Consider the following 24,695-nt stretch of genomic DNA (forward strand, 5'->3'; position numbering starts at 1 on the left):
TTATACTTGGCGCGTACACACAGTGGCGCGCCCGAGGAAATAGTTGGAGAAGTTTGCCAAACAATGTATTACTTTGTATACAGTGCGTATACCATTGAACAAAAGAGTGTACTTGCGTTAAGACCAGTGTGTTTTAGTCCTGTTTTGGAGTGTCGTTGGAGCAAGTATGTCTAGCTGGACGAGTTTCTGTTTTTAACGGAATAAAAGCTGAAAGTTAAGCTGTTAAGAGTTAAGTTGTCCCGTTTGTTTCGCGTTTGGCGACAAGTGAGAGAACCCGCCAGAGATCACGCTACAAATGGTGGCAGCAGCCGCATTTTGATTTTTCCAAGGACAACGATAAAGATGGCAACCTACAATTCGTTTGCAGACATTCAAACGGCCCTAGACGAGATCGGAAGATCGTTGTTAGAATTAGAAAAGGGGGTGACGAGCCTACAAGAACATAGTACACCTTGGGAAAGTGGCCCTAGACAAATCTTAACCAATCTGAGAGAAGAACTCGAGAGGGAACTTGGAGAATTTTCGAGCACCACGAAGACTGTGGGTAAGTCCCATGACACTCGGTACCTTCATGATCCCGTAGCGACTTCGGGGGCAGACCGCAGACCATGCTCGACGCCGGCCGTAGCCGTGGGGCTGCTGACGGTGGTTCCCCTGTTGCCAGCGGGAACAGGTGCGCCTCGAGTAGTGGGACGGCCATCACCGTAGCTCCAATGCGGATGAAAACCCGAGAGTTCGATGGTTCGAGTTGCCTTGAAAAATACTTGGTGCACTTTGAGGGGGTAGCTAAAATCAACAAGTGTACAGAGCAAGAAATGGCTGATTATTACGTTGCTCTAAAAGGGTCGGCTCTGGAGTTTGTTTGCTCTCTTGGTGAGGAGCTACAATCAAACTACAAGGAACTGATAGAGATGCTGACACGACGCTTTGGGTCAGAACGACAGCGGGTGAGACACCGAGCCGAGCTTTCAACCAGGAAGAGACGAATTGACGAAACCGTTGCAGAGCTTGGACAAGCAGTCAGGAAGCTTGTCAAGTGAGCTTACTACACAGACAGTGGACCAGCGTTCCAGGAAGAATTTGCCATCGAGCAATTCACAACGCTCTGGATGACTACGACTTAAAGCAGGCTTTGTTCCAGGGCAAGCCAAAAACTCTGGACGACACCGTAAAAGTTGTAACAGAAGCTGAGGCTTGGCTGAAAGCCAAAAAAGGTGGGTCGGTCACGAGCCGTCAAGACGGAGGACAGACAACATGAAGCTGAAACCCGTACTAAAACGGCCGAACTCACCCAACTGCTGCAGAATGTGATGGCAAAACTCGAAAAGTAGAGGAGGGCCGACACTAAAGACTGGAAACCGGGATCCTGGGTTTGTGGGAGCCTTGAACACTTTCGAGCAGACTGTCCCCAGGCCGTGAAGAAACCACCGCCGTTAAACTAGGAGGGGCTAGGCTTGGGAGCCAAAGCCCAGCCGAAGGTACCCGGGCTCCATAACAACGTAGTGTCGCTGGAGGCTCCACATAAGTGGATTGCCCCACCGGAGAAAGTATAATTGCTGGTGAGTGCAACCTTATTGGCGTCGGCAGCTTCCGTAAAGTAGGCAGTCCCGCCGGTGCCGGCAGCCCCGCGGTTGCAGGCAGCCCCGCCGGTGCGGATTGCTACGAGTGCATTCTTACACGTGTCGACGACCTCAACAAAACAGGTCGCCCCGCTGGTGCAGGTTGCGGCGCTGGTCGAGTCTACACAGTCGGCGCCGGATCCTGCGTCACATAACTCCCCTCTGGAGTCTGGTTTGCCTAGAGATACACTATAAAATTCACAATTGGAAAGCAATCGACGCGCCGTATGGCTCCGGTGCTGGGTTAAGATCCTCGGAGTCCAGGTTGTTCGTGAGTGGGAAATTGGAAGATGTGATGACCAGTTTCCTTCTTGACACCGGGGTAATGGAAAGCTTTATTTCTTCCTGTCTTTACGAAAGAATAGCACTACGTCTGAAACCATCCCTCCCTCCTTCCGACCGCACGTTTCGTCAGGCCGACGGAAGTGAGCTGCGCGTGGCAGAAAAAGCCAAGATGCTTGGGGGATATAAGGTAGTCCACACGATATGGGTTGCTGATGTCAGTGATCAAGTGATCCTTGGGCTAGATTTCTTGCGGGAACGCAAGTGCTTGAGGCTCTGGGAAGAAGCATGTGTACAAAATATGGAGGTACCTTGTGCCAATTGAAGCCTTTGCAGGTGAGCCTATAACATGTCGTGTTCGGATGACAGAAACTGTACTTGTGCCACCCTTGATCGAAGTTGTTATGGGGTGTAAGGTGGTACACCATGGCCCCGGGGTAATGCCGACCTGGGGAGTACTGCAGAAAAGGAACAACACCGTGGAGAACCATGGATTGCTGGTAGCAATTGCGCTGGTTGGAGTACGCGATGCTGTGATCCCGGTGAGGTTAATGAACCTGATGTCAGAGCCAAAGTTGTTGCGTGAAGGCACTGACACCGCGACACTTGATCCTGTGGACAGTGTAATGACTATGGGGAATCAAAGCCAGGTGGAGTTCAGATAACCACTTGCTACGGGGGACAGCAACGTCACCCAGGCCTCCTTGGAAGTCCCAGAACACCTGGAGGACATGTTTGAACAGACTGGCCAGAGGCTGAATTACCAGCATTATTATGGGAAGACAGTGACGTATTTTCCTCTGGAGAGGGAGACATAGGGAGGACCGGTATCGCTAAGCACCGCATTGTAACAGAGGCTGCGCAGCCAATTCGAGACAGAGGCCAAGACCAGTTCCCATGAGCCAGCGAGAATGCTTGTAAAGGGCGTAATCGAGTGGGCAGAGAGCACTTGGTGTTCACCAATTGTGCTTCTGAGGAAAAAAGATAGATCGGTCCGAATGTATATCGACTACAGAAATTGAACGACGTAACTATAAGGGACGCTCACCCACTGCCTCGTATTGAGGACAGTTTGGATTCTCTTTCAGGATCTGAGTTCTTTAAGACGCTTGACCTACCCTCCGGCTATTGGCAGATGGAGGTAGCCAAGGGCCAAGGAAGACAGGCCAACGACTGCTTTCTCTACTGGGCGTGGGGGGCTTCTATCAATTTGTGACTATGTAACGCGCCGTCAACATTCGAGCGCCTTATGGAGCGGGTGCTGGAGGGGTGACAGGTGGCAGTTCTGTGCCTCGACGATGTGATAGTCTTTGGTAGATCCTTCGAGCAACACATGCAGAGACTGTGTCTAGTCCTTGAACGGCTTCATGCAGCCAATCTCAAACTAAAGCCGAATTAGTGTAAGCTGCTCCAGGAGAACGTGGAGTTCCTTGGCGACGTTGTCTCTGTGGGAGGAGAAGATTTAAGCCGTCCAGGACTGGCCATAACCAGTGACAACCACCGATGTGCGAAGTCTCCTCGGCCTTGTGTCGTATTATAGATGAATCATCGAGGGATTTGCTGGGACTGCTCCCCAACTCCATCGGCTGACCGAGAAGGGGAGGGAGTTCAGGTGGACGGGCAAATGCCAAGAAGCATTTGAGACTCTCAACCACTGCGTAACTTCTGGTCCAACATTAGCTTACCCGATTGGGGACGCCGGATTAATTTTGGACACAGATGCGAGCGGATTCGCCATTGGGCCTGTACTATCTCAAGTACAGGATGGAAAAGAGCGCGTTGGCCTATGGGAGCAGATCACTCACCAAAAGCGAGCGCAACTATTGTGTTACCCGTTGGGAATTGCTGGCAGTAACATACTTCGCGCAGAATTACATGTACAACCACTACCTGTTTGGAACCAATTTGTATAAGGACAGATAACTGACCTTTGAAGTGGCTGCATGGCATCAGGGAGCCCCAAGGACAATTAGCTTCGCGGTTGCAGAAGTTGAACACCTATGACTTTGTTATTGAACATAAGGCAGGTGGCCTTCACGGCAATGCCGACTTTCTGTCCCGAAAGTGCTTCCCTCAATGTGAGCACGAAGTGGGAATGGACATCTCCAAGGGTACAGAGTTGGACCTCTAGAGCTTGCGACATACAGAGAACATAGTCCGGGTGGTAAGGCAACATCATCAATGCAGCATCGCAACTCCACCGATTGGAACCCCGCCAGTGCAGGTAGCCCCACTGGAGCGGGCGGCCCCGCTGGTGCAGTCAGCGTCGTCGGTGCAGGCAACCCCGCCGGTGCGGGCCACTAGAGCTTTACCTGTGCACGTATTGCAAGTCCTGGCTACCACCAAGGAGGGTAGAAACGACTACGTGTAAGCTAATCGAACGCACCCTATGATGTCGAGACGAAAACCGCCTTGGGGACATAGAGTCTGTATCTTTCGGTTTTTTTTAAAATTATTTCGCCACTTGTAATGAAATTCGTCTGCAAGTAACTTTAAACTATAATAAAGCAAGTAAGTAGTCGGGCCGTCTTATCAGACGACGCCGGCATGAGGTGTCTCAACAGCAAGGGCGTGCCTGCATGCACGCCGTTCCTCCTGTCTGCCGACCCAAGCCTCTTGAAACCCGTTCCGGATTGCCCCCTGTTGAACTAAGGCCCGCCATGTCTGACGATCTTGGGCTAGACGTTCCCAGTCTGCTGGGAGGCCGGCAACACTAATATTTTCAAGATGTATTTTTTGCGTTGGGGAGATGTTAATTATATATAACGGGTTTGCCCTTATTAATATACGTTGGGTAAGGGCAAACCCGTTATATATAATTAACACTAATATTGCGTTTCAACTAGAAATACACACTTTAAATTCAGAATTCCAACTGACGATAAGATTTGTCTCGGCATATATGAATATGGAGAATATGCTAATATGGTATTTTGATTGCCCAATCAGAGCAAAGTACAAGACCTTCCCAAACAAGACCTTCCCATGGACCATAGGAACAAGGTTGTTGGTGATGCCTGATCTCTGTTATACCATAGAGCTCCCTGACCTAAGATTTTTGCATTCCACCAAATAGTTGTATTTCTGCGCAAGAGCACATTAATATTTTGTAATTTCACGCGATTTTTACAATAAGACAGGCCATAATCAGGAGGCATCATTATAAATCCCGAATTTAGGACTGATAGTTTCCAGTTCGGGGTACTTCTTTCACAAAAAGCCCCAAATTGCTGGCCTATTTTGGATAGAGGCGGGCGACAACATTCAAAAAAGAAAAAAAAGTGATCTTCTGGCCATAAACTTGAATTTCCAGTAAAAAAACGGAGGCCAACCTCTTCACGAGAGTCAACAGGCGCAGGCGGCGCTATTTCTGTCCGATTTTGCACTGTTTTCTATGGGTGCGTGTTTGGTGTAGTGCAAGCATCAAGAATCGTCAGGGGTGCACCCTGGTAATTAGGCCCTAAATATGTCCGCCGAGCTCATTAATAAAAGTTATACACTCAAAATATTCTATATTAGAGAGTCCTGAGAGCCATGAAATTGAGGAATTGGAGAAATATGAGACTGGACCTCTGGGCCGGACTCTGGGCGTCAAATTCTGAGTAATTTGGATGCAGTTGGGTCCGAAAATGGCACTATTTGGCCGTTTTGCAGAGGGATGGTTTTTCAAAATGGCAACTTTTCTGGGCAGGGACATTTTCTTCATTTTAGGGGTGGTGTGCTTCTGGTGAAAATTTCTCAAAAATTCATTGGTCAACCCCCCCGAAAATTGAAAGGAAAATGAAAGGGGACATGTCGATCATCGTATTTCTGTGCAGCCTGGACACCTGTGAGAGTTGTGAGTATTTTTAAAATTATTGCAAAGTGTGGGGATTTATCATTGCAGTCTATGGGAATTTATTTGTAGTGGTGCACCCTCAGGGAATCTTTGGGCAGGGAGCCAGACTATCCACCTATCCTCCAAAACTTGTCAGTGACGTCTTGAGCTAAGACCTTGTCTGAAACGATCTTTGTTGCTCACGGCTAGGCTGCAACCGTATGCTGTATGTACCGTCTAAATGGCAAAAACACAAAGCTGTAGCCACAAAATATTTGACGTGAACACGGCTCAGCTGTCACACCGTATTCTTTTTTTGGCTTACGATCCACGTGCATGACGTGCCTCGCCTCGACGACGTTGGCTGAAATCGGCTAGGCTGAGCACATGATATGTAGGCCTAGCTTTACTGGTGAAAGGTCACGTTTTAAATGAAACATGCCTTCTCGTGGCAGAGGTGAATTTGGGAGTCACATTCAGAGTCAGGAATTCAGCGGTAGGGGAACTCGACAGTGGAATTCACCTGGCGAAACAGTATCTGTTGAGCCCACTGATGTTGGGAGATTAATTGGTGGGTTGATGCATAGAGGTAGAAATAGTTGTAGGCCTACAAAAAAATCTACTCACGACAAATAACCCAGGGCACGGTTTCGAAACAGAAACGCATGCAGGGTGTAGAAAAGAATACTTTGAGTTCGAGAACTCAAAGTCGCCCTCACTCGTACAGACATGTCTGTCATTCTCTGTGTGACTTCGAATCGGGTTTCGAGTCAACTTGGACCCAAACCAACTTCGCTCCATGCCAACTTGGACCCGAAGCCAACCTGGACCCATATGAACTCGGACCCAATAGTAACTCGGACCCATGACCAACTCGGACTCACAACCAACTCGGACCCATAACTCACTCGGACCCACGGCAACTCGAACCCACCCTGAGTCAACTCGTACTAACCCTGAGTCAACTCGTACTAACTCAACAAGCACTGACAAGGCCAAGCCAATTTTTAATGGCATTTGTGTGAATATGGTCCAGCGTTTCAAGTTGAGTATCACATAGCTCGTGGACTGTGAGCATTAATCTTAAAGAAGGGACAACACAGTTGGTATAAACACGCGGTTTGAACTCATCCCTTATCATGGAATCATTATTTTGATAACACTACTCAATTTGTTTTTCACACTTTCAAAAATGTCCTTTGTTTTGCCTACAAAAGTAATAAATGATGCTGGCCCCAGAACTGCGTGTTCATTGTCAGCTGTGCTCTCATGTCATGCACGTACATGTACTGTAGGCCTACAAGTACGTACGTGAGTGCTACGGACCATGCAAAGATTGAGCAAATAGGCCTAAGCCTTTTTGCATAAGACAAAGAGTTCCATATATACCTTGCCCTGAATCACGATGTATAGCAACAGTGTCTTTAGTCTGGAGAATTCAAATTTTTGGTTTCTGTGCAATTAGATAAGTTAGTGTACCAGATATTCAAATTTAACTCGCAAAAGGCTTGTTTCACTGACATGACTGACGATGACATGACAGACATGAGAAATCCACTTATTGCACTGAATCATAGCATGAGCAGTGGGGGAGGGAACCCCTTCTATTTTGATTACAGGTCCATGTGCATGTAGCTAGCCTATGCCTAAATAGTATTTGTCGCAAAGTGACATCTGTCCACCCCTAGAAGTGCGGGTTTGTTGCACACTCTGCTCCACTGTACCATACATCAAGAGCCCCGTGATGGGTCCATATGACCTTCCCCACCTTGAAGCCAACTGCCATTTCAACCAGTCATGCCCGTCAGGCTGGTTGTCATGGTTGCAGCCGGGAATTACATACGTGGCTGCAGGACCCTTAGGTTGACTGGCCCCTAAGCCTACGTCTTGGCCAACTATGTGACCGGCTCTAGAAGAATGGGTAATAAGTCGCCGGATTCAGGATATCAGTTTTTGATATGGCTGTATGCTGTACATCAAAAGCTACAATTTGATATATGAATGACCCCAGTAGTGTGCTGCGTTCTGGAGATATATAGACATTTGTATATCCACATTTTCAGATTCAATAAAAGCACTTTTCGAGAAAAAGCTCAAAGTGTCGTGCTTGGAAACACAATGCTATATACATAGGATTTCTTACTGAATTATCAATTTTTCATCTTTATTATCAGTATCCATATTTGTAGTCACAAATTCTGAAAATATAAATATTATAGAAGTCATTAAAGGAAAAACACAAAAATCACAAGAATTGGTGGTTTCTACATTACTTTCACATCATGTTGCAGGTCGACAAGGTAGCAAAATCCGTGAGCTTCAAGATGAAAGCGGCGCAAGAATCAAGGTCAGGCTTAGTTATTGTCAGTTTAATGTTGATTTCCATTGAACGGTCTGTGTGCTAAACGTTAACTCATATGACAAGTTTGGTAACAATGCCTGAAAGACCAGACTGTCCAAAATGCTGGCTTGACTTCAGTTGCACACATATTTTTTGAGAGAGACCTTCTTGAATGTGGGTGCCTCATGCCCACACTTTGTTCTTTACATGTAACTTTCCAGTAGCATTCATTCCCATGAAAAAGTAACAATAGTTAAACTCTATAAAATGTACATGTACCTTGAAAAGTCCTTCAGAGCCTCCCTTTGAAGGATCAATGAAGGTATGAAGGTTACGGAAATCCTAACCGAAATCACAAATGCAATTTAAGTAGGCAAACCTTTGTGCAATATAACAAGCTAGTTCTAACTATATCTTATAAGCCTAAAGTACATTTGGGATGGTCCCAACTGTAGAGGTGCAGTTGACCTTGCCATCTACAGTCAGCAAATTCCTCCACTCCCTCTGGGTTTTTGCGGGCAACACCTGACAGAATTCATCCAAAATAGACCAAACTAGTGCTTCATCCATGACACAAACAAAAACTAGATTATTGTGCTGTTTTGGTTAAAACTGTTCCACTGATTTCAAGTTAGTTTGAACGTATTCCTTCCGTGGGAGGTAAATTCCTGTGATGTTTGAGTTCACCAGCGAGTCATGTTCAACCGCAGTGTCATTTTCCTTGGCAGGTTCCAAGAGACCAAGAGAATGATGACGGCACCATTCCTGTTGAGCTTCGTGGGACCGAGGAGGCCATTGAGAAAGCCAGACAGATGATCGAAGAGTTACTGAGACCGCCATTATATAGAGCAAAACCATCTCTTCCAAGTACTTATAACTGTAAGTGAATGCGCTCCGCAGTGTAGTTAGATCATTACAAGTACCTGCATATCAACCTGTGTCTGTGTTGTACATTCAACAGTTGTTGCCTGCAGTTTAGGGTTCCATGGGGTTTTGTACACCTGAGGGGGCAAAAGGCACAGTGGCCGTACATGTAGATTACTCTGAATGGTTTATGCATGTTTTATTCCAAGATAAATTTAAATACTTTGACAAACTGAACCATTTGAAAAGTAAATGAAATATTAAATTACAAGGAAAACGATTGATTGTGATGTCGTTTGTTGACCTATAATTTTTGGGGGGAGGGGGAGAAATATAGAACTTATAACAACTGGTTTACTGCAGAATCATGAGATTCATAAAGCACTGGGGTTTGAATGTGGAATTTCAGATAAGGATAAAACTGCAGAGACTGTTGGAAGAAATGCATGAATCACAGCTTAAGTAGTAATAAAAAGGTTTGGGAGTACTTCTGGCACGTCACAGACATTGCACAGGCCTTCAGATTTTGGGATAAATTTTTGTGTGGGCTGGATTAATCAAGCTCACTTATGTTCACTATTTATACATAAATTTTTGAAGCATTTATGTCTCAGGAGACCAAATTGCTAAAATTTACAAGCACCTTAGTTCGGTCTCATCACTTTCTCTTTGCTGCCGATGTAAGGAACTCCCTTCTGTAACTTTGCTTTTTGATGTTGGATTTGATGTTGCGAGAAGACAACAGGAGAGTGAATTTTCGCTATACTTTTTAAAGTCCATCCGAACCACTGGAGCCGTGGGAGGCTTGAAGTGCAGCATAAACTGTGGTTGTTGTCAGTGATTCTGCATTTGATAATTTGTCCTTATTTGTTACATTTGTAGCATCATCACTGTCATCAGCGGCAGGGACGACAACAGTAACAGACGGAGAAGTAAAAAGGTATGCTGCAAACTTCTCGAGAACGCAGCGTTCTGTCTTTAATCTTTGAGCCCAGGTTCTGTTATATTGTCACTTTTATTAAAGCTTTTTTTATGATGGGCGCATGGCCTAGTGGTTAGGGCTTGTGACTTTCAATCATCGTTTCAGGGGTTTGAATCTAGCAGCTGGTTACATGTTGTGACCTTGGGGCAAGTCATTTTCATCTGGCTTACCTCTCTTCACCGAGGAGTATAAATAAACTGGTGCATTTGAAGGTAAATTCAGACTGTACGGTGATACCAGTTGCCAAAAGTGGTACGGTTGCTTGATGAACAGGTTAATAACTGTCCAGTGCTTTGAGATAATGCATGAGATAGTACTGTCCACTCCATGTGGAAGGGGGAGATGGTGTGCTTTGATATAACATTGATGGTCCTTTGGTGGGAACTTGAGTGGGAATGCAGCATGCGCATGTCTGTGTATTTGGCTCTGGACATGTTGAAAACGAGTTCTCGGTGTGTGTGCTGGGCACCCAACTAAAGTGCTTCCCACATACTTCTCTCCTCTTTGCAGTTCGGGGCCAATTTCATAGAGCTGCTTAAGCACAGAATGTGCTTTAGCGCAAAAAAACCTTGCTTAACCCTCCTATGCTGAAGTCACTCTTTGGGTCACTTGGTAAACACCTCCAAGAAGCACAGCTGTGTCTTGTTGTGCACTGCACCAACATGCAAGAGAGTGACCTTGGGCACTTGTGCATATTTGTGCTGTAAAACTAAAGGAGGGTTAATAAACGTCATTGCTGCTCGTCTGTAAATGGTCCCTTAAGTTTTGTTTCATTATTGCTATTGTCACCGTGTCTTTCCATTGTGTCTGTAGACCCACAATCAACTGGAAAAAGGCTCTTGCAGACGCTGCCTCATCGGAATTGGAGAAATGGAAGGGTATTGCATTATCATGTATTTTGGTCAAGGATGTCAGACAAGCAAATTTCTCTCAGATCAGCTGAATCCCTTGCTTTTGTATAGAGCTGTAATCCAGTCTGAAGCCAAGCTACAAGCTTTTCAAATGAACTGCCATTAAAGTACTCTCCTTCCCTTCTTTCAAAAAGAAAGAGAAATGGAATAGAAACTTTCATTTTTTTTTCACTTGGCTATGAGAAGTAGATTATGATGGATTTTGGATGGTGATGGAAGATAGAAGGATTAGTGGACCTGCCGATAATTTTGTTTTAAATTTTTTTTTTTGCCATGGGGTAAAATCCGAATAGGCGCAATGCAGTGTTTAAACAAATCCTATACCTATTTTCAGTTTGTTTTATCATTGTGTTGACTTCATTTCCAACAGATTACCCTGCTGTAATCAAGGATTTTTACATCATCTCGCCATCGATACAAAATATGACAGAATTTGAAGCAGAGGAAATCAGGTAAAAGACAGGGCAGACTTCACAACTGTGGAGACATCATCTGGCTTTGTGTATTTGCGGGGGGGTTGACGAGTTAAACCACCAATTATTTCCCGATTCCTTAGTGGCAGACATACATGTACATACCCTGTTTTCACCTCGACACTTTCTGCTGCATTTTGTACTCACAGTCTGGCAGATCTGTGAAAGTTTTGTTAGACATGACTTAGGTGACTTCATATGGCTGGCCGCTGTAGATGTCGTTCTTTTCAGGCCTTTGAATGTTGCCAAAGACAACATTACAGTATCTGAACACTCATTTGGCATCTGCCACCTGGGCCTTCCGAATCATGCCTTTAGTTATTAAATGACCCATGTTGCAGATGCGTTCAGTCATCACTGTGTAAGGGTGTCATTCATGGCAAAAAATCTCTGATACAATGGGTCAAAATTACTGTTTTCAAAATAGGACATTTGAAGAAGATTCAGTGTTTTTCTGGTTTTTGCAATTGGATTAAAAAGTTGAAAAGTTCAGCCAGTAAAGATTCTGATAAGCTGAATTGGTATCTTAGAAGGATGTCATTGTTGCTGAGTGCTTGTTGATGACATTTGGTTGCAGATGTATTGGACATGATCTTTGTGTTGTAAATATCGTTTTATGTGTTACCATTTAATTTAATTTCATTGTTTTAAATTCTGTCTTTTGTTCTGATTAGAGAGAGTCTTGGTGTTACCGTCCAAGATGATTGTAAGGACAGTCCCAGACCTATTCTTAACCCGGTCAGAACGTTCGAAGAAGCATTCCAGCATTATCGTAAGTATTCTTTTCAGATTTGACAATGATGCAGTGTCTTTATAACTAAAGGACAAGAATTATTTCTATACAGTTGATTAATTCCTTAACCGTAACTACCCCAAATCTGCCGTACTCCAACAACAGCTTTTGTGAGCTTTTGGCAGGTTTGGTACCGTACCTGAGGAACTTCTTGTTGAATTTTGTGAGACTTGGGACAAAAGGCCCAGGGAGAAGGTGTTGGATTCTGTGTGAGTTGGGACACACGGGGTTCATTGTGTGCAATGTTTGGCTTGCTGAGCCAGTTGTTGGACTATGCTTGATTTTGTCAGGTTTGGTACTGTTCAGTGTAAGTCATCCTATACTGCATAGACCCATCCATACCATATCACTCAAACTCCAACAGGCTCATTCTGTTGGAGTTTATCAGGTTTAGTACAGTGACCTGCATGTACAAGTACATAGACAAGTACATGCACCTGTTTTGTGAGGTTCAGTATGCTTTCTAGTGCAGGAGCCTTTGGGGCTAGGATTAAGCCAAAAATTGATTGATAAAGCTGAAAATGTGCCAAAGGCATTGGGCAGTCTATCTTGGAAGATGTTCAGTTCCATGGTAAATTAGGGGGAACTTTTTGTTGTTCTCAAAGGTCATTGTAATTCACGCATTTGCATACATGTCAAGAAATACTGTCTGTAAGCTACATCTACAATGAGTTTCAAACCTTTAGTACCAACTCCAACCCCACAGATACTTACTTGCTACCAAGGGAAAGCAATTGGTGCAAAGTGGTCATAATCCACCAACTCCAACCCCACAGGTACTTACTTGCTACCAAGAAAACCAGGAATTGGTGCAAAGTGGTCATAATCCCCCAACTCCAACCCCACAGGTACTTACTTGCTACCAAGGGAAAGCAATTGGTGCAAAGTGGTCATAATCCACCAACTCTAGCCCCACATGTACTTATTTGCTATGAAGGGAAAGCAATTGGTGCTAAGTGTCCAGCTTATGGACACTGCGTCATAATCCATTCACTGTCATGCATTTTCCAGCATTCATGTCGTTCAGTTCAAATTTGATAACATTCCTCTTTTTCCGCATCCATTTCTCCCTTCTCTTTTCCCTTTAGCCGAGATTTTACGAGAGATTCGCAAACAGAAATTTGAGAAGCCTTCCACAATACAGGTACATACAAGGTTTTTGGTTTGAAAAAAATCTGATAATGAAGTTTGTCAAATATAAAAGTCCAGAAAAGTCCCCCCCCCTTGAAAAAAACCCTGACCCCATTTATACTGACATCCCCGTCAGTTTAAATGTATTTGTCATGGGAAATGTGATAGAATTGTTCTGTACTTCACAGTTATTACTGCTGTGCATCAAGCCATTATATTGGTTTTGTGGTTCTCTGTCCTCATGGGCACTCATTTGTACTCCTGACATGGCAATTGTCGTAAAGTATCTTGCATAAGAACACAGATATCTTGTGGATTGATCCTGTACTCATGTGTATGAGTCAAACACTGTAACTGTTGACCTGTGATGTTCTGTGAATTTCAGGAATCCCCCAATAAATACAAATTCAAGAAAACAGCTTTTGGGTTTTTTTTAACTTGCATTGGTTGGGGCGGGAGAATGTGCCAGTTGTTTCTTACCTCATCCCTGGTACCCTTGAAGACGACCCAGCAGTTAGCACATTGTCTAATTGATTTGTTTACAGTCGCAAGGCTGGCCCATTGCTTTGAAAGGTCATGACCTTATCGGCATAGCCCAGACGGGAAGTGGCAAGACGTTAGCCTTCCTCCTACCGGCTCTTATCCACATTGACCTCCAACCAACGTGAGTTTTTAGGAAAACAGTGGTGAAGCAACCGGTAGTGTGCATGGAAAGGGTCAGGGTAACTGCAAAGTTAGAAGAAATATTTATCATGTTGTCTTTGAGTAATGTGATTTTAAGTATTTATAGTGCAGACATGAGTTTGTGAAGTTGTGTGAATGTACAAGCATGTGTCTTGGAATAATGCATTGACGAGATTGCAGCAACAACATCCTAGTTGAAGCCCTAATGGCTAGTGTAAGAGTCATGACACCATCTACATCCCAAAGGAAATCCCGCCCCTCGCTTTGGATCTCCTGTACTTTCATGTAGAGTCTCAGATTGGATAGTCTTCAGTTTTGGTCTTTCCTTTCCCCAGACCGAGGGAGCAGCGCAGTGGTCCCAACGTCCTGGTTCTGTCCCCAACCAGAGAATTGGCCTTACAGATTCATGAGGAAGTCAGCAAGTATTCTTACAAGGGTATCAAGAGGTTGGTAGGACTGTGTAGAGCCTGTCTAATTACATCAGTGTAGCTGAAATGAGTTAATTGTTTACCAACTTGTGGACTAAGTAGTATTTTTGTCTTCGATCTTGATCCTGAATGTGAGCCCAACCTAACAGAATCAGTCATGTGTCACAAGAGCCACTTTTAAGTTACAGGTGTTACAATGATCGTGAATTATGTCTACCAATAGGATCCCTTGACTTGTTTACCCGCATAATGCCAATTCCTCCAGGATGTTAAAACAAACAGCTGAGTTGGCTCTCTCTGATGACAAATCAAACTTTAGAGAGTTTCATTCCGTAGGTTTTCATGAATTTCACATTCGTTCATAGCATTTTTTTTTTATTTTGGCCTCTGTGAATCGTTATAGTTGAGTGGAGCGTTTGTACAGTTTAGGCACATTCTATGCTCAGTGCAAACAGTGATTTTGGTTTTTCTGTAGAAGAATTATGTAATGATACGTATTATTGTTTGTAGTGTGTGTGTTTATGGTGGCGGCAACAGAAGGCAACAAATCAATGTTGTTCAGAAAGGAGTCGAGATAATCATAGGTAGGTTTTTCTGCTACCCTCGTGATAAGTATGCTGCATTTGTGCGCGTGTTTCAAAAATAACGGAAAATATGTATCACGGGCCATTGCACAAATGGACTGGAATTTAGGGTAAGACTGAAGTTTTGATGTATTGAGTTTTATATGCTGGCTCATGCCTTGGATTTAATAAAATGTGATGTCTGCGGCAGTGATAATTATGAAGCTGGCCCCGGTATTCAAAAGAAAAGGGGAAACTTGTGACAAATTTATTACTTTGCTTAGAACACTGCTATTTGTCATTAACATGGCCTAGTTAAAGAGTGAAATTGGCGCTCATGGCTATGGCTGTTTACAGTAGCGTGCTATTGCCATAAAATACGAGATTCGGTCTGGGCTGACTTCCATACAGTCTGTCCAATAACTTACCTGTTTTACCCACAGCCACGCCTGGCAGATTGAATGATCTAATCATGAATGGGATTGTGGACGTCAAATCGGTGACATTCCTGGTGAGTAGGATTTGAGTTGGTGCAGTAGCTAAAATAGTAAGATAGGGCTCAGGTCGGGGGTCATGGGGGGTGGGGATATAAAATAACACCAGTTCTTCCCCTCTGGAGAATACATCTGATTAGAAAATTTGGAAGTATATCACGTTCAGACACAAGTAGCTTATTAAGGGGACAAAAATATGACTGAATACCTTTTTCAATTTTAATTGCAAAATAGGTGATTTCTTGTTTTAGTACTAGTCCCAGTGCAGCAAATTATGGGCCTACAAACCTTTTACTTTGGTAGACTTTCACCTATGTTTTAGTCCAATTTGTTTTTTGCTGGCCTGTAAATTTTCTCCGCCAATCGACAAGTAAAATTGGCAGGCAGAAAACCTGGGCCATTCAGATTTATTTTGGTAGGCTCTCACACGAATTTACCTCGAAATTCCTCTGATGGCAGTTTGTTATTGATCTCTTTTCAAGAATAGATATCTGATTTACATCGTCATTTTCAAGAGTACTTTTTGCTAGTCTGCCATGCTCAAATATCACATGGTGGTCTTCTGCAGGTTCTGGATGAGGCAGATCGCATGTTGGACATGGGGTTTGAACCCCAGATCATGAAGATCTTACTGGATGTGCGACCAGACAGACAGACCATCATGACGAGGTGAGTTGACCCAAATACATGTCTCAAACATGCCATGCTCAATATGGTTGGCTGTACTCAAATCAGACTTGATGCTCATTTCAGGCACTAGCCTATATAAAATGAACTCTGCGCCTGTTGGTTAATGCACTGGTTCTCACCGTAATGCCTTTTACACGCATAAATGTGCATGTGACGTATTCACCTGAGTACTCTATGAAGGACAAGCTTCATGTGCAAAGAGGGTTACCCGTGCTTGTAGCTCACTGTGCAGAAAAGGGACCAGTTTTCATTTGAATGCACACAAAACTGTTAGGTTATCGTGTGAGAGGAGCGCACATGCTCAAACAGGACATGTGGTTGCAGTTGTGCTAATTGTCCCCTGTAGTAGTACTTTACATATTTTACTGCAGGGGACAGTAAATTTTTCCTAATTATCCTAACCGTTAGGATCATACAAGGGTTATTGTCGGGGACTTCGGAAGAGTTTAATGGAGGGATCTTTTGTTTGTCTTCTTTCAGTGCTACTTGGCCAGAGGGCGTGAAGAGACTGGCCAGAAAGTACATGAAGAACCCATTCCACGTCAACGTTGGCTCTTTGGACCTCTCGGTAAGTACACAAGACTTGTATTGTGCATCTCTGTTAGACTCATTGTCTCTTCCCGTTGCACCTGTTCAAACCCCTTCATTGTTTGTCACATGAGCGCTGTCCTTACTGCTTCATTATCTTCTTCACTTAACAGTGTATGGAAGTCCAAATGCATAAAAAGCCATTGCTTTGTACATTGTGCATGATCACACAAACCCGCATGAACCTGAACACAGTCCACAGAGTGTTGTGTATATTTTAAAAGCATAAATCAAAACTCCAAAAACCCAAGGGATTGAACTGAAATCCTAATGGGTCCACCAGTGTCAGCAATGCAGTCTCCTAAGGATCGCAAGCCAGCTATGTGACCTTGAAACCCCGGTCAACCCAGAGCTAGTCTCATGGGCCTACAGTCCAACCTCTCCATAACTAAATAATGGGGTCTCCTCCAGTTGTTTTAAAGCCCCATAAAAACCTTACCGCTGGAAAGTTTGGAGAGTCCTGCATGTTGTCCATATAGCCATCATTAATTCAGCGTGGGAAGGAGGGATTATTGCTGGGTGTTGATTTTTACTGTGGGTTTGTATTCAGGCATGCCACAGCGTGACTCAGTTGGTGGAGGTCATCGATGAAGAATACAAGAAGGAGCGGGTAAGGCTGCCTGTTTTTTTTAACCCCTGTTTGAAATTGCTTTTGCCTGGAGTTGAGTGCTTCAACTTTCTCAGTAACTACAGATCAGAGTGATCGGTTATGAGGGGTCCCTCTTATGTGGTGATAGGTTGGCATTGGTCAAAATATCAGTGATCAAAGTCACCTTTACCCTACTAAGAAATGGGAATAATGAATGTTTCAGTGGTCCCTACAATGACAGACGCCTTATTTACTGATCAGAAAGTGCCTCTGCCAGAAACATGGTATGTAGTAGGTATGTAGGCATTCATGTTTGTTCTTTTTTCAGGACTGTTGTAGCAGAAGGATTGAAGAGTATTTTATCTTTCTTGGCATTTAAAGAAAGAGTGTTATGACGCTTAATTCCTCTAATTTCATGAAATATACTGTCAAAACTCAGTTGATACTCACTGCTCATACATGTAGTGTTAATTTTATTGAGAACTTTATCAGCCTTGCAATAGGGAAGTTCGATCAAGGACCACTAATGAACTAGTGGTTAGTTTGTGATGTACCTAGAGCATGTGCAGTGAATGACCCTTAGTGGTCAACTGTTGTCAGGTCATTAGGCCAAAGGGGAAAAAAGGTGGCCGCAGGAAGGGCAAGATGGCAAAAATAAAAGTTCAAATGGTCATTTACTAGTGGCATACTGTTTTTCCGATATTTTTCTCATAACTCGTCCTCTCTGCACTGTGTGATTAAAAATGATGTGTGGCAACCAACGATGCGAATAACTTTGATAGGCTGGTCACGAATAGTTGATAAGACGAGCTCAACCACCATCGACCAGCGTGCGTTCGATCATGGGTAACTATGGTCCTTGATCCAACTTGCCCTAAATTTGTAGACATGGGTGGTTGTATTAAATTACCTATTTGTTACACCTTTGGTACAATCCTTGCTCCATTTGCTACCTGGTTGATTCTGTAGCTGATTGAGTTCATCGAAAGCCTTCAAGAAGATGAGAAGCTACTAGTGTTTGTTGGACGCAAATCCATGTAAGTTTTTACAGTGAAGTGAGTCTTGAAATGATATATCCTGTTTTGTGTAATGGATTGAAGATTTTCTCTTATTCAAAGAAAGTTTACCTGACACTAGGAATTTCAACACCGTGAAAATGCAGTTTCACCGTGAAATTGCTGTGAAGATTTTTTCACAGCAAAGTAAGGTCCTTTTCACGGTAGGAAGTGGGTCACTTCTGCAGATGAGCAGCTCACAGCAATTTCACGGCGTTTTCACTGTGCACACTAGGTCTTGTGTTATCCATAACGGCATGTAGAGTGTATTATGATGCAAGTCCCCGAGATAGCTGTGTGTTGGCAGTACTCATGAATGCCATTTGCGTCAGTGCTTTCTTGCTTTAGCCAGAGCAGTTCACTTGTGCAATGCAATGCAATGTTCTCCCGTGTGCATAGTCAATGTATTTCAGTTTGTAAAAGGGTGTTGGAATCCAGCCTTTTAACTATTTCAACCTTTTTGTATAGATTTTTACTCTGAATTTTGGCTTTTTTTGTACACCTGCTCTTTTCAAAGCTGTGAAAACTTTTTAAGTTTCAGCTTTTGACAGACGTTTTCATAATTTTTTGTTTCTATGCGGCCTTTCACTCCCCAGACTTGTTAGCCAAAAAAAAGGAGTTAATTTTTGGATAAATGAAATTGAGGTTTCTATTTTTACTGTCTGTGCCCTTTGACCGTCAAGAGAACCATAGTGGCCTGCAACCTTTCTGGTCAAGCGCACAATACCAGCCCTCATAAGGTGACTGGTGTACAGCATCCATGGCTTGCTTGAGCCAGGTGAATTTGGCATGACCACAAAGCCGTCTTGCAGGTGGCAGGTCATTGAAGTTGGATTAGAACAAATGCTGTGTTGTGCTAGCATTTCACTGGTGGTATCACAGCAAGCCATTCCAGCTCTCCCCATTTGTTGAGCACTTGGCCATGGGGCAGCTGGTGCCGGACAGTTGGCAGAGCGCCAGCACAGAATTCCAGCAGTTGCCAATCTAAATCCTGCTTCAGTCAGTTCTCCTTGTTCAAGGGAAATAGCGTTGGACTTGCTCTGTTGACATCAACAGGGCAGATGAACTCTCCTCGGAGATGTCACTTCTGAACATCTCCGTGCAGTGTATCCATGGCGACAGAGAACAGTACGACAGAGAGCAGGCATTGTCTGATTTCAAAGATGGTGAGTGAGTGAAGTGTCGCATGCCAGTGGCTGTATGTCCTATGCGTAACATTAGGGTCATTTCGTTAGTTCACTTGAGTTCATGTTTGCATATACTTACCTATCCTTAAGAGCTTCAAACGTAAACCTCAAAACACACAGCTAATCTTATTTCAGGTCAGATCTAAATGCCACACACTTATTCAGAGATTCATGCGTTTTTAACTCAAGTAATGCACAATGAAATAAAATGCAGTGAACAGCAAGCAAAAATCAAGTCCCAGCTTTGTCTTCATTCATTGATGTGTAGTGAGTGAGATATGCTTGCTGTGTGCACACGTAATAGACAGTGAGTTGTGTATGAGGTCACAATACCACATTAACTATTGACCTGTCTGGCAAGCTATTCTGTGTCCTTACGCTAGTGAGACCTCTATTGTTTGAATGCATTTTTGAATGGGTAAGTATTTTTCTGACCACAGTCTTTGTTTGGAATTCCACCGCAAGGAATTTTTCTTTCTACGTCTACGTGAGTCTGTCAAAACTGGGCCACAATGGCAAGGCTGTGTCTGCAGCTGGCCTCCAGAGGTATGGTTAGGTCTATAGGTCTATTGTCAGGATGCCTTTGCATTATTTCCAATGGATTGAAGACCTAGACAACATATTCGAATGCAGCCTAACAGTCGAGTGGTATTGGCTAGCCAGTACCATTCTGAATCCATCAGAATAACTGTTATGGCTGTGGATACCCCCAGCTGTGTCTTGCCCTCATGTGCAGGTGGGGCATCACTGCACCACCAGCAAGAAGATCTTAGCTCTGCGTCACCTTGCCTATGGATCAGTAGCCATAGCCAGAATCCTTGTAGCTATAGTGAGAATCCTTGTGACATCCGGTTCTCTTCGCAGGCTCTGTACGGATCCTGATAGCCACAGACGTGGCATCTCGTGGTCTGGACATCAAAGACATCACGCATGTGTTAAACTACGACTGCCCCAGCCACATTGAGGAGTATGTGCACCGAGTTGGTCGCACTGGCCGCGCTGGGTAGGATTTTTTTGTTATATGCTACTAATGTCGGGTGGGTTTAGCATCAGGAACTTCCAGGGTTAGGAATAACCCTTCTAATGTTAAATTCAATTTGTGTGTAGATATGTATAATGGTCACATAACATGAAAGGATTGAGCATACCTGCTACTTGTGACTTGACCAGTCACAAGTAGCAAGTTTAACAATGATAACATGCTACTGCATTTAAATTGCTTGTGACCGAACCATTACAAGACTGGACACAAAATTAGACAGACTGGATGCAAGACTAGTCACTGGACAGTTCACAAGTAACTTGGAAATATTGACAAAGGAATGCTTTTGTTGCAGTGCACTCGAATAGCTTGTGACTTGAATTCAGACTGGAGGTCTTGTGTGGGTCATGTGATGGTCTTGTGTGGGTCATGTGATGGTCTTGTGTCTGGAATACAATACTACTTGTGACTAGGCTCAAGACTGGAGACTTGTGATGGATATGTACAGACTTGGAGAGACTTGGAATGGTCTTGATGACGACACCTACTTAGGTGTAAGCATTTCAGAGATAGACTTGCGCTGTGCTGGCAAACGTAGAATCCTGAAAGTTGTTGCGTTTCCTTGTAGGCGCACCGGTACCTCATTAACCTTGATGACGCGTCGAGATTGGCGTTGGGCTGGTGATATCATGCGCATTATGGCTGAAGCAAACCAGGTAAAAAGATTGTGTTGAGGATTTACAGCTTATTTTATGAGACCTTCACAGGTGCAAAGAGTGGAAAGCTGAAACCTTGTACAGTTCTGCTAAGTTTTTGTTCCACATATGCTTTGGTATTTTACATTCAAATGTACATTCTTCACAATGTGTCATCCTACTGAGCAATTTTAACATATACATATTTGTCACATCAAGCCAGCATATAGACATTCACAGCAGCATTTTTTGTTAGAGGCAAAAATTAAGACTCGGCCCAAGTAGTTTTGTTGGACAGCTAACATTTTGTCCAAATGTGACTTCACGGAGCATTGTTGATGAAGATTGGGCACAAGCAACACTTCTACCACCGGTTAATTTCTTCTCGTCCTCGTAAAAACAAAAGTTGTCTCACTCAAATGGCCCCAGTTAGACCTTTTTTCCTGATATGATTGTCACTTACATGTTGCCATTGGTTGTGACTCTTACAGCCTTCATTGTGACTGACATCTTGTAAAATTACTTATGTAACAGTGCTTTCTTCTGAATGCAATTACAAAAAGGGCTATTGAGATCTAGCAATGTTACATTGCCCTAGGACCTAGTTCTTAATGGTCGACTAGACAAGCTATTGGTCTTGTGATGTTGGTCGAACTGTTAAAAACCGTAGTTGCTCAAACTTGCCCTTAGATGACATGATCAGACCCTGAAAGTCATGTGAGATGTGTGCATGCAGGTATGCTGGTCTTGTTGGACCTGTGTACAACGTAACAGAAGTGTGCAGTGTCAGTGAGAAAAGAGGTGTTTTCATAAAATGTGCTCACTTCTATTGCCCATCTTGCCTTCAGGAAATCCCAGATGATTTGATGGAGATGGCGGAAAGGTATGAACGTCACAAAGAGAAGAAAGAACAGGAACGCAGCCTGGAGAGAGAAAATGGCGGGGGAGGTGGTTACAGACGGGATGGGAACCAGGGAGGGGGTAGAGGGTACAGGGGAGGGAGTCGAGAGGAGGGTTACTGGGGTGGCTTCAGCAGCGGAGGGCTTGGGGGTGGGTTTGGGTTTGGAGGTGGCCGTGGCCGGGGTCGAGGAGGGAGGGGAGGCCGGCGAGGCGGTGGGAAGTATGATGCCTTCGATGGCTTTTTCATAAGCTAGTGGCAAGGTTTCTGATGAGATGATGTCTGTTCTAAATGGTGCTGTTCAGTTGCACCCATCAACCTGGGACCACTTTGATAGAGTTGCTATCCATTAAATATGTGCTAAGTACAGGAAAAATTTGCTTAGCAAAAGCTGGTTACCAGTCCACAAAGCACATGTTGAGGATCTTTTTTGACTGGTTGCCAGCTGGTTTTGCTCAGCACATCAACCTGATAAGTAGTGTTTGTGCTGAGAAGGTCCGTTAAACTGGGCCCAGACTGGAGATCTTATATCTCATGGAGCTGTTGCTTTGTGCCCACCGAATTGACTGGAGATCTTGCTGTGCAATCAGTCAATATTGCTGTTAAGTTTCTCAGGGTAATTGGGGGAGTTGTTTGTCTAGTGGTGACTCTTTTGGCTATCACAACAGATGGCGTGAATATCTCCGACAGATCCTTGGATTCGTCTAGTGCCATGACTGGGAAAGGTCAACCACTGTCAGTTCAATCATACTGCCAAGTTCATTTAGGTTAGTGTGTTTTGTTGTTTTGCTAAAAGGGTTGCCTGTCTGTGTGTGTTGTATGTTTGAGTGTCTGCCATGGTCATGATGTATTGCAATACAGACTTTTGCTTCACTTTCGTAGCAGTGTTCTGTTTGCAAATCTGACCAATTATGCCTCAGCTTTGAGGCATCTCTTCAGTTTAATTGATGCATAAAGTGTTCTGTGAAGAGTGCATTCTTTTCACATTGTTCCAACGGTGAATATTGGCAGTTTGACTGCAGCTGAAGTTTGTAGGTTCCTTTACTTGTATTAACTATTCAGGAAAAATTAATCAGGGGGGTCATTGTCACTGTGTAACCCTCAAATGAAGGCAGTGCAGTTTGAGGGGGGGAAGACCGTGGCAGCTATGTACATCACCAACATGAATAAAACATTATAACAGTGTGACACATACCAAATTGTATAAGCATGCCACTCTAAAGGCCAGAGATGATTTTCGTGAAGCCTGGACCATTCAAAATTGTTGCACTTGCAATTCTCACATGCATTCATGTTGACGACTAAAGTCAATTGGGATCATAGATGTCTTCCTGTCTGTCGATACTGTCAGTAGATGACCGACATGTTTGGGGCTTGCCTTCAAACTTTTCTCTCCTTTTTTGACCTGTTTCCAAACACTTGTAGGCTTTTAAAATCCCGTGTTTTCCAAATTTGCAGAAAGATTGATCAGCTCTCACTGGTTAACTGGTGGGAAATTTTAGGAAATACTTTTCACCTGTGAAAAAAGTTTGAGATACCTCAGTCCCAGTATCCCCAGAATTGTGAAATTGAGTTTCTCTCCTCACATAGAAATCTTCAAACCTTGTCAGTGTTCACTGAGACATCAACATGTCACACTTCATTAGCTTCTCAGCTGTATAGAGAACTGAAGTCATTTAGAACTAAGAAGTATTGTTGCAAACAAACGGAGGTGGGTGCGTTGGTTCACCCACTGGTTCATGTGGTAATGATCTTAACACATAATTCTCTGTGGGACATATTCACTTTGGAACTCTATATCAGAAATAGCCAAGACGATCATTATCCCCCAACCATGTTACCGACCCAGACAGGCTAGTCCATAATAGATTAGTCTAACCATTGATGATTGGCCAAGATTTTATCTGTTAGTCCAGCTGCCACTTGCCATTGTCCTCGTGCCATCATGCTTAATGCTTTTGAGTACAACCCCAAAACATGGTACTTGCTTGCAAGTTACTTATGTTCAGTTTGCAGTTTGGAAAGAGGACCCAAATGTATGCACCTACATGTCAATAATTAAAACCATCAATGTTCATTTTTTAATGATTTTGTTTGTTTCATACGTATTTGTGTAGTTAGGTATTTTTATTTATTTTGTGAATTTTGAAAGTTTTCTTTTCATATAGACTTGTATTTGTGTGGTTAGTGTTTGTCTTTTTTCAGAGGTGCTGTCAAAGAAAATGTCTGCTGTGTTGATGAAAACAACAATTTGTTTAGGCACTGCATTAATGTGCTGCCATTTACGTTGCCAGTTTTTTTTTACGTTGTGAGACTACTCTACTCTACTTGTATGGCTTGTCATTGTATGGCTTGTCATTGTATGGCTTGTCATTGTATGGCTTGTCATTGTATGGCTTGTCATTGTATGGCTTGTCATAGCTCATATTTTCAAATGTACCTATTCTCACCCTGTATTTTGTTAAAGGAATAAAAAGATTTCTCATTTGTTTACCACTTTCTTTACTTTCAGAGTGTTCATTTTTGTACATTTTTGTGTGGGTGTTTGTTTGCTTGTATGGTAAGATTTCTTTTCCTCAACCAGTCCACACACTTGTGAACCATCAAACATGCCTGGGTTTGGCACTGC

General features: G+C 43.6%; 1 protein-coding gene across 1 annotated transcript; it reads left to right on the plus strand.

The window, feature by feature from the left end:
- The first annotated feature begins 5,901 nt into the window (after positions 1–5,901).
- Positions 5,902–24,571, plus strand: LOC110982736 (putative ATP-dependent RNA helicase DDX43). The gene is made up of 20 exons (XM_022241373.2): positions 5,902–6,289; positions 8,010–8,065; positions 8,788–8,938; positions 9,806–9,863; positions 10,719–10,783; positions 11,187–11,268; positions 11,964–12,061; positions 13,171–13,226; positions 13,759–13,877; positions 14,233–14,343; positions 14,836–14,909; positions 15,332–15,399; positions 15,951–16,051; positions 16,553–16,640; positions 17,211–17,270; positions 18,219–18,286; positions 19,361–19,470; positions 20,356–20,494; positions 21,102–21,189; positions 22,017–24,571. Exons 1-20 carry the CDS (start codon positions 6,157–6,159, stop codon positions 22,320–22,322), a joined length of 2,031 nt encoding a protein of 676 aa, XP_022097065.2. The 5' UTR covers positions 5,902–6,156; the 3' UTR covers positions 22,323–24,571.
- The last annotated feature ends 124 nt before the right edge of the window (positions 24,572–24,695 follow it).

This window comes from Acanthaster planci, linkage group LG18 (assembly GCF_054643075.1).
Source record: "Acanthaster planci isolate LZ-2023a linkage group LG18, COTS_SCS, whole genome shotgun sequence".
NCBI lineage: Eukaryota > Metazoa > Echinodermata > Asteroidea > Valvatida > Acanthasteridae > Acanthaster > Acanthaster planci.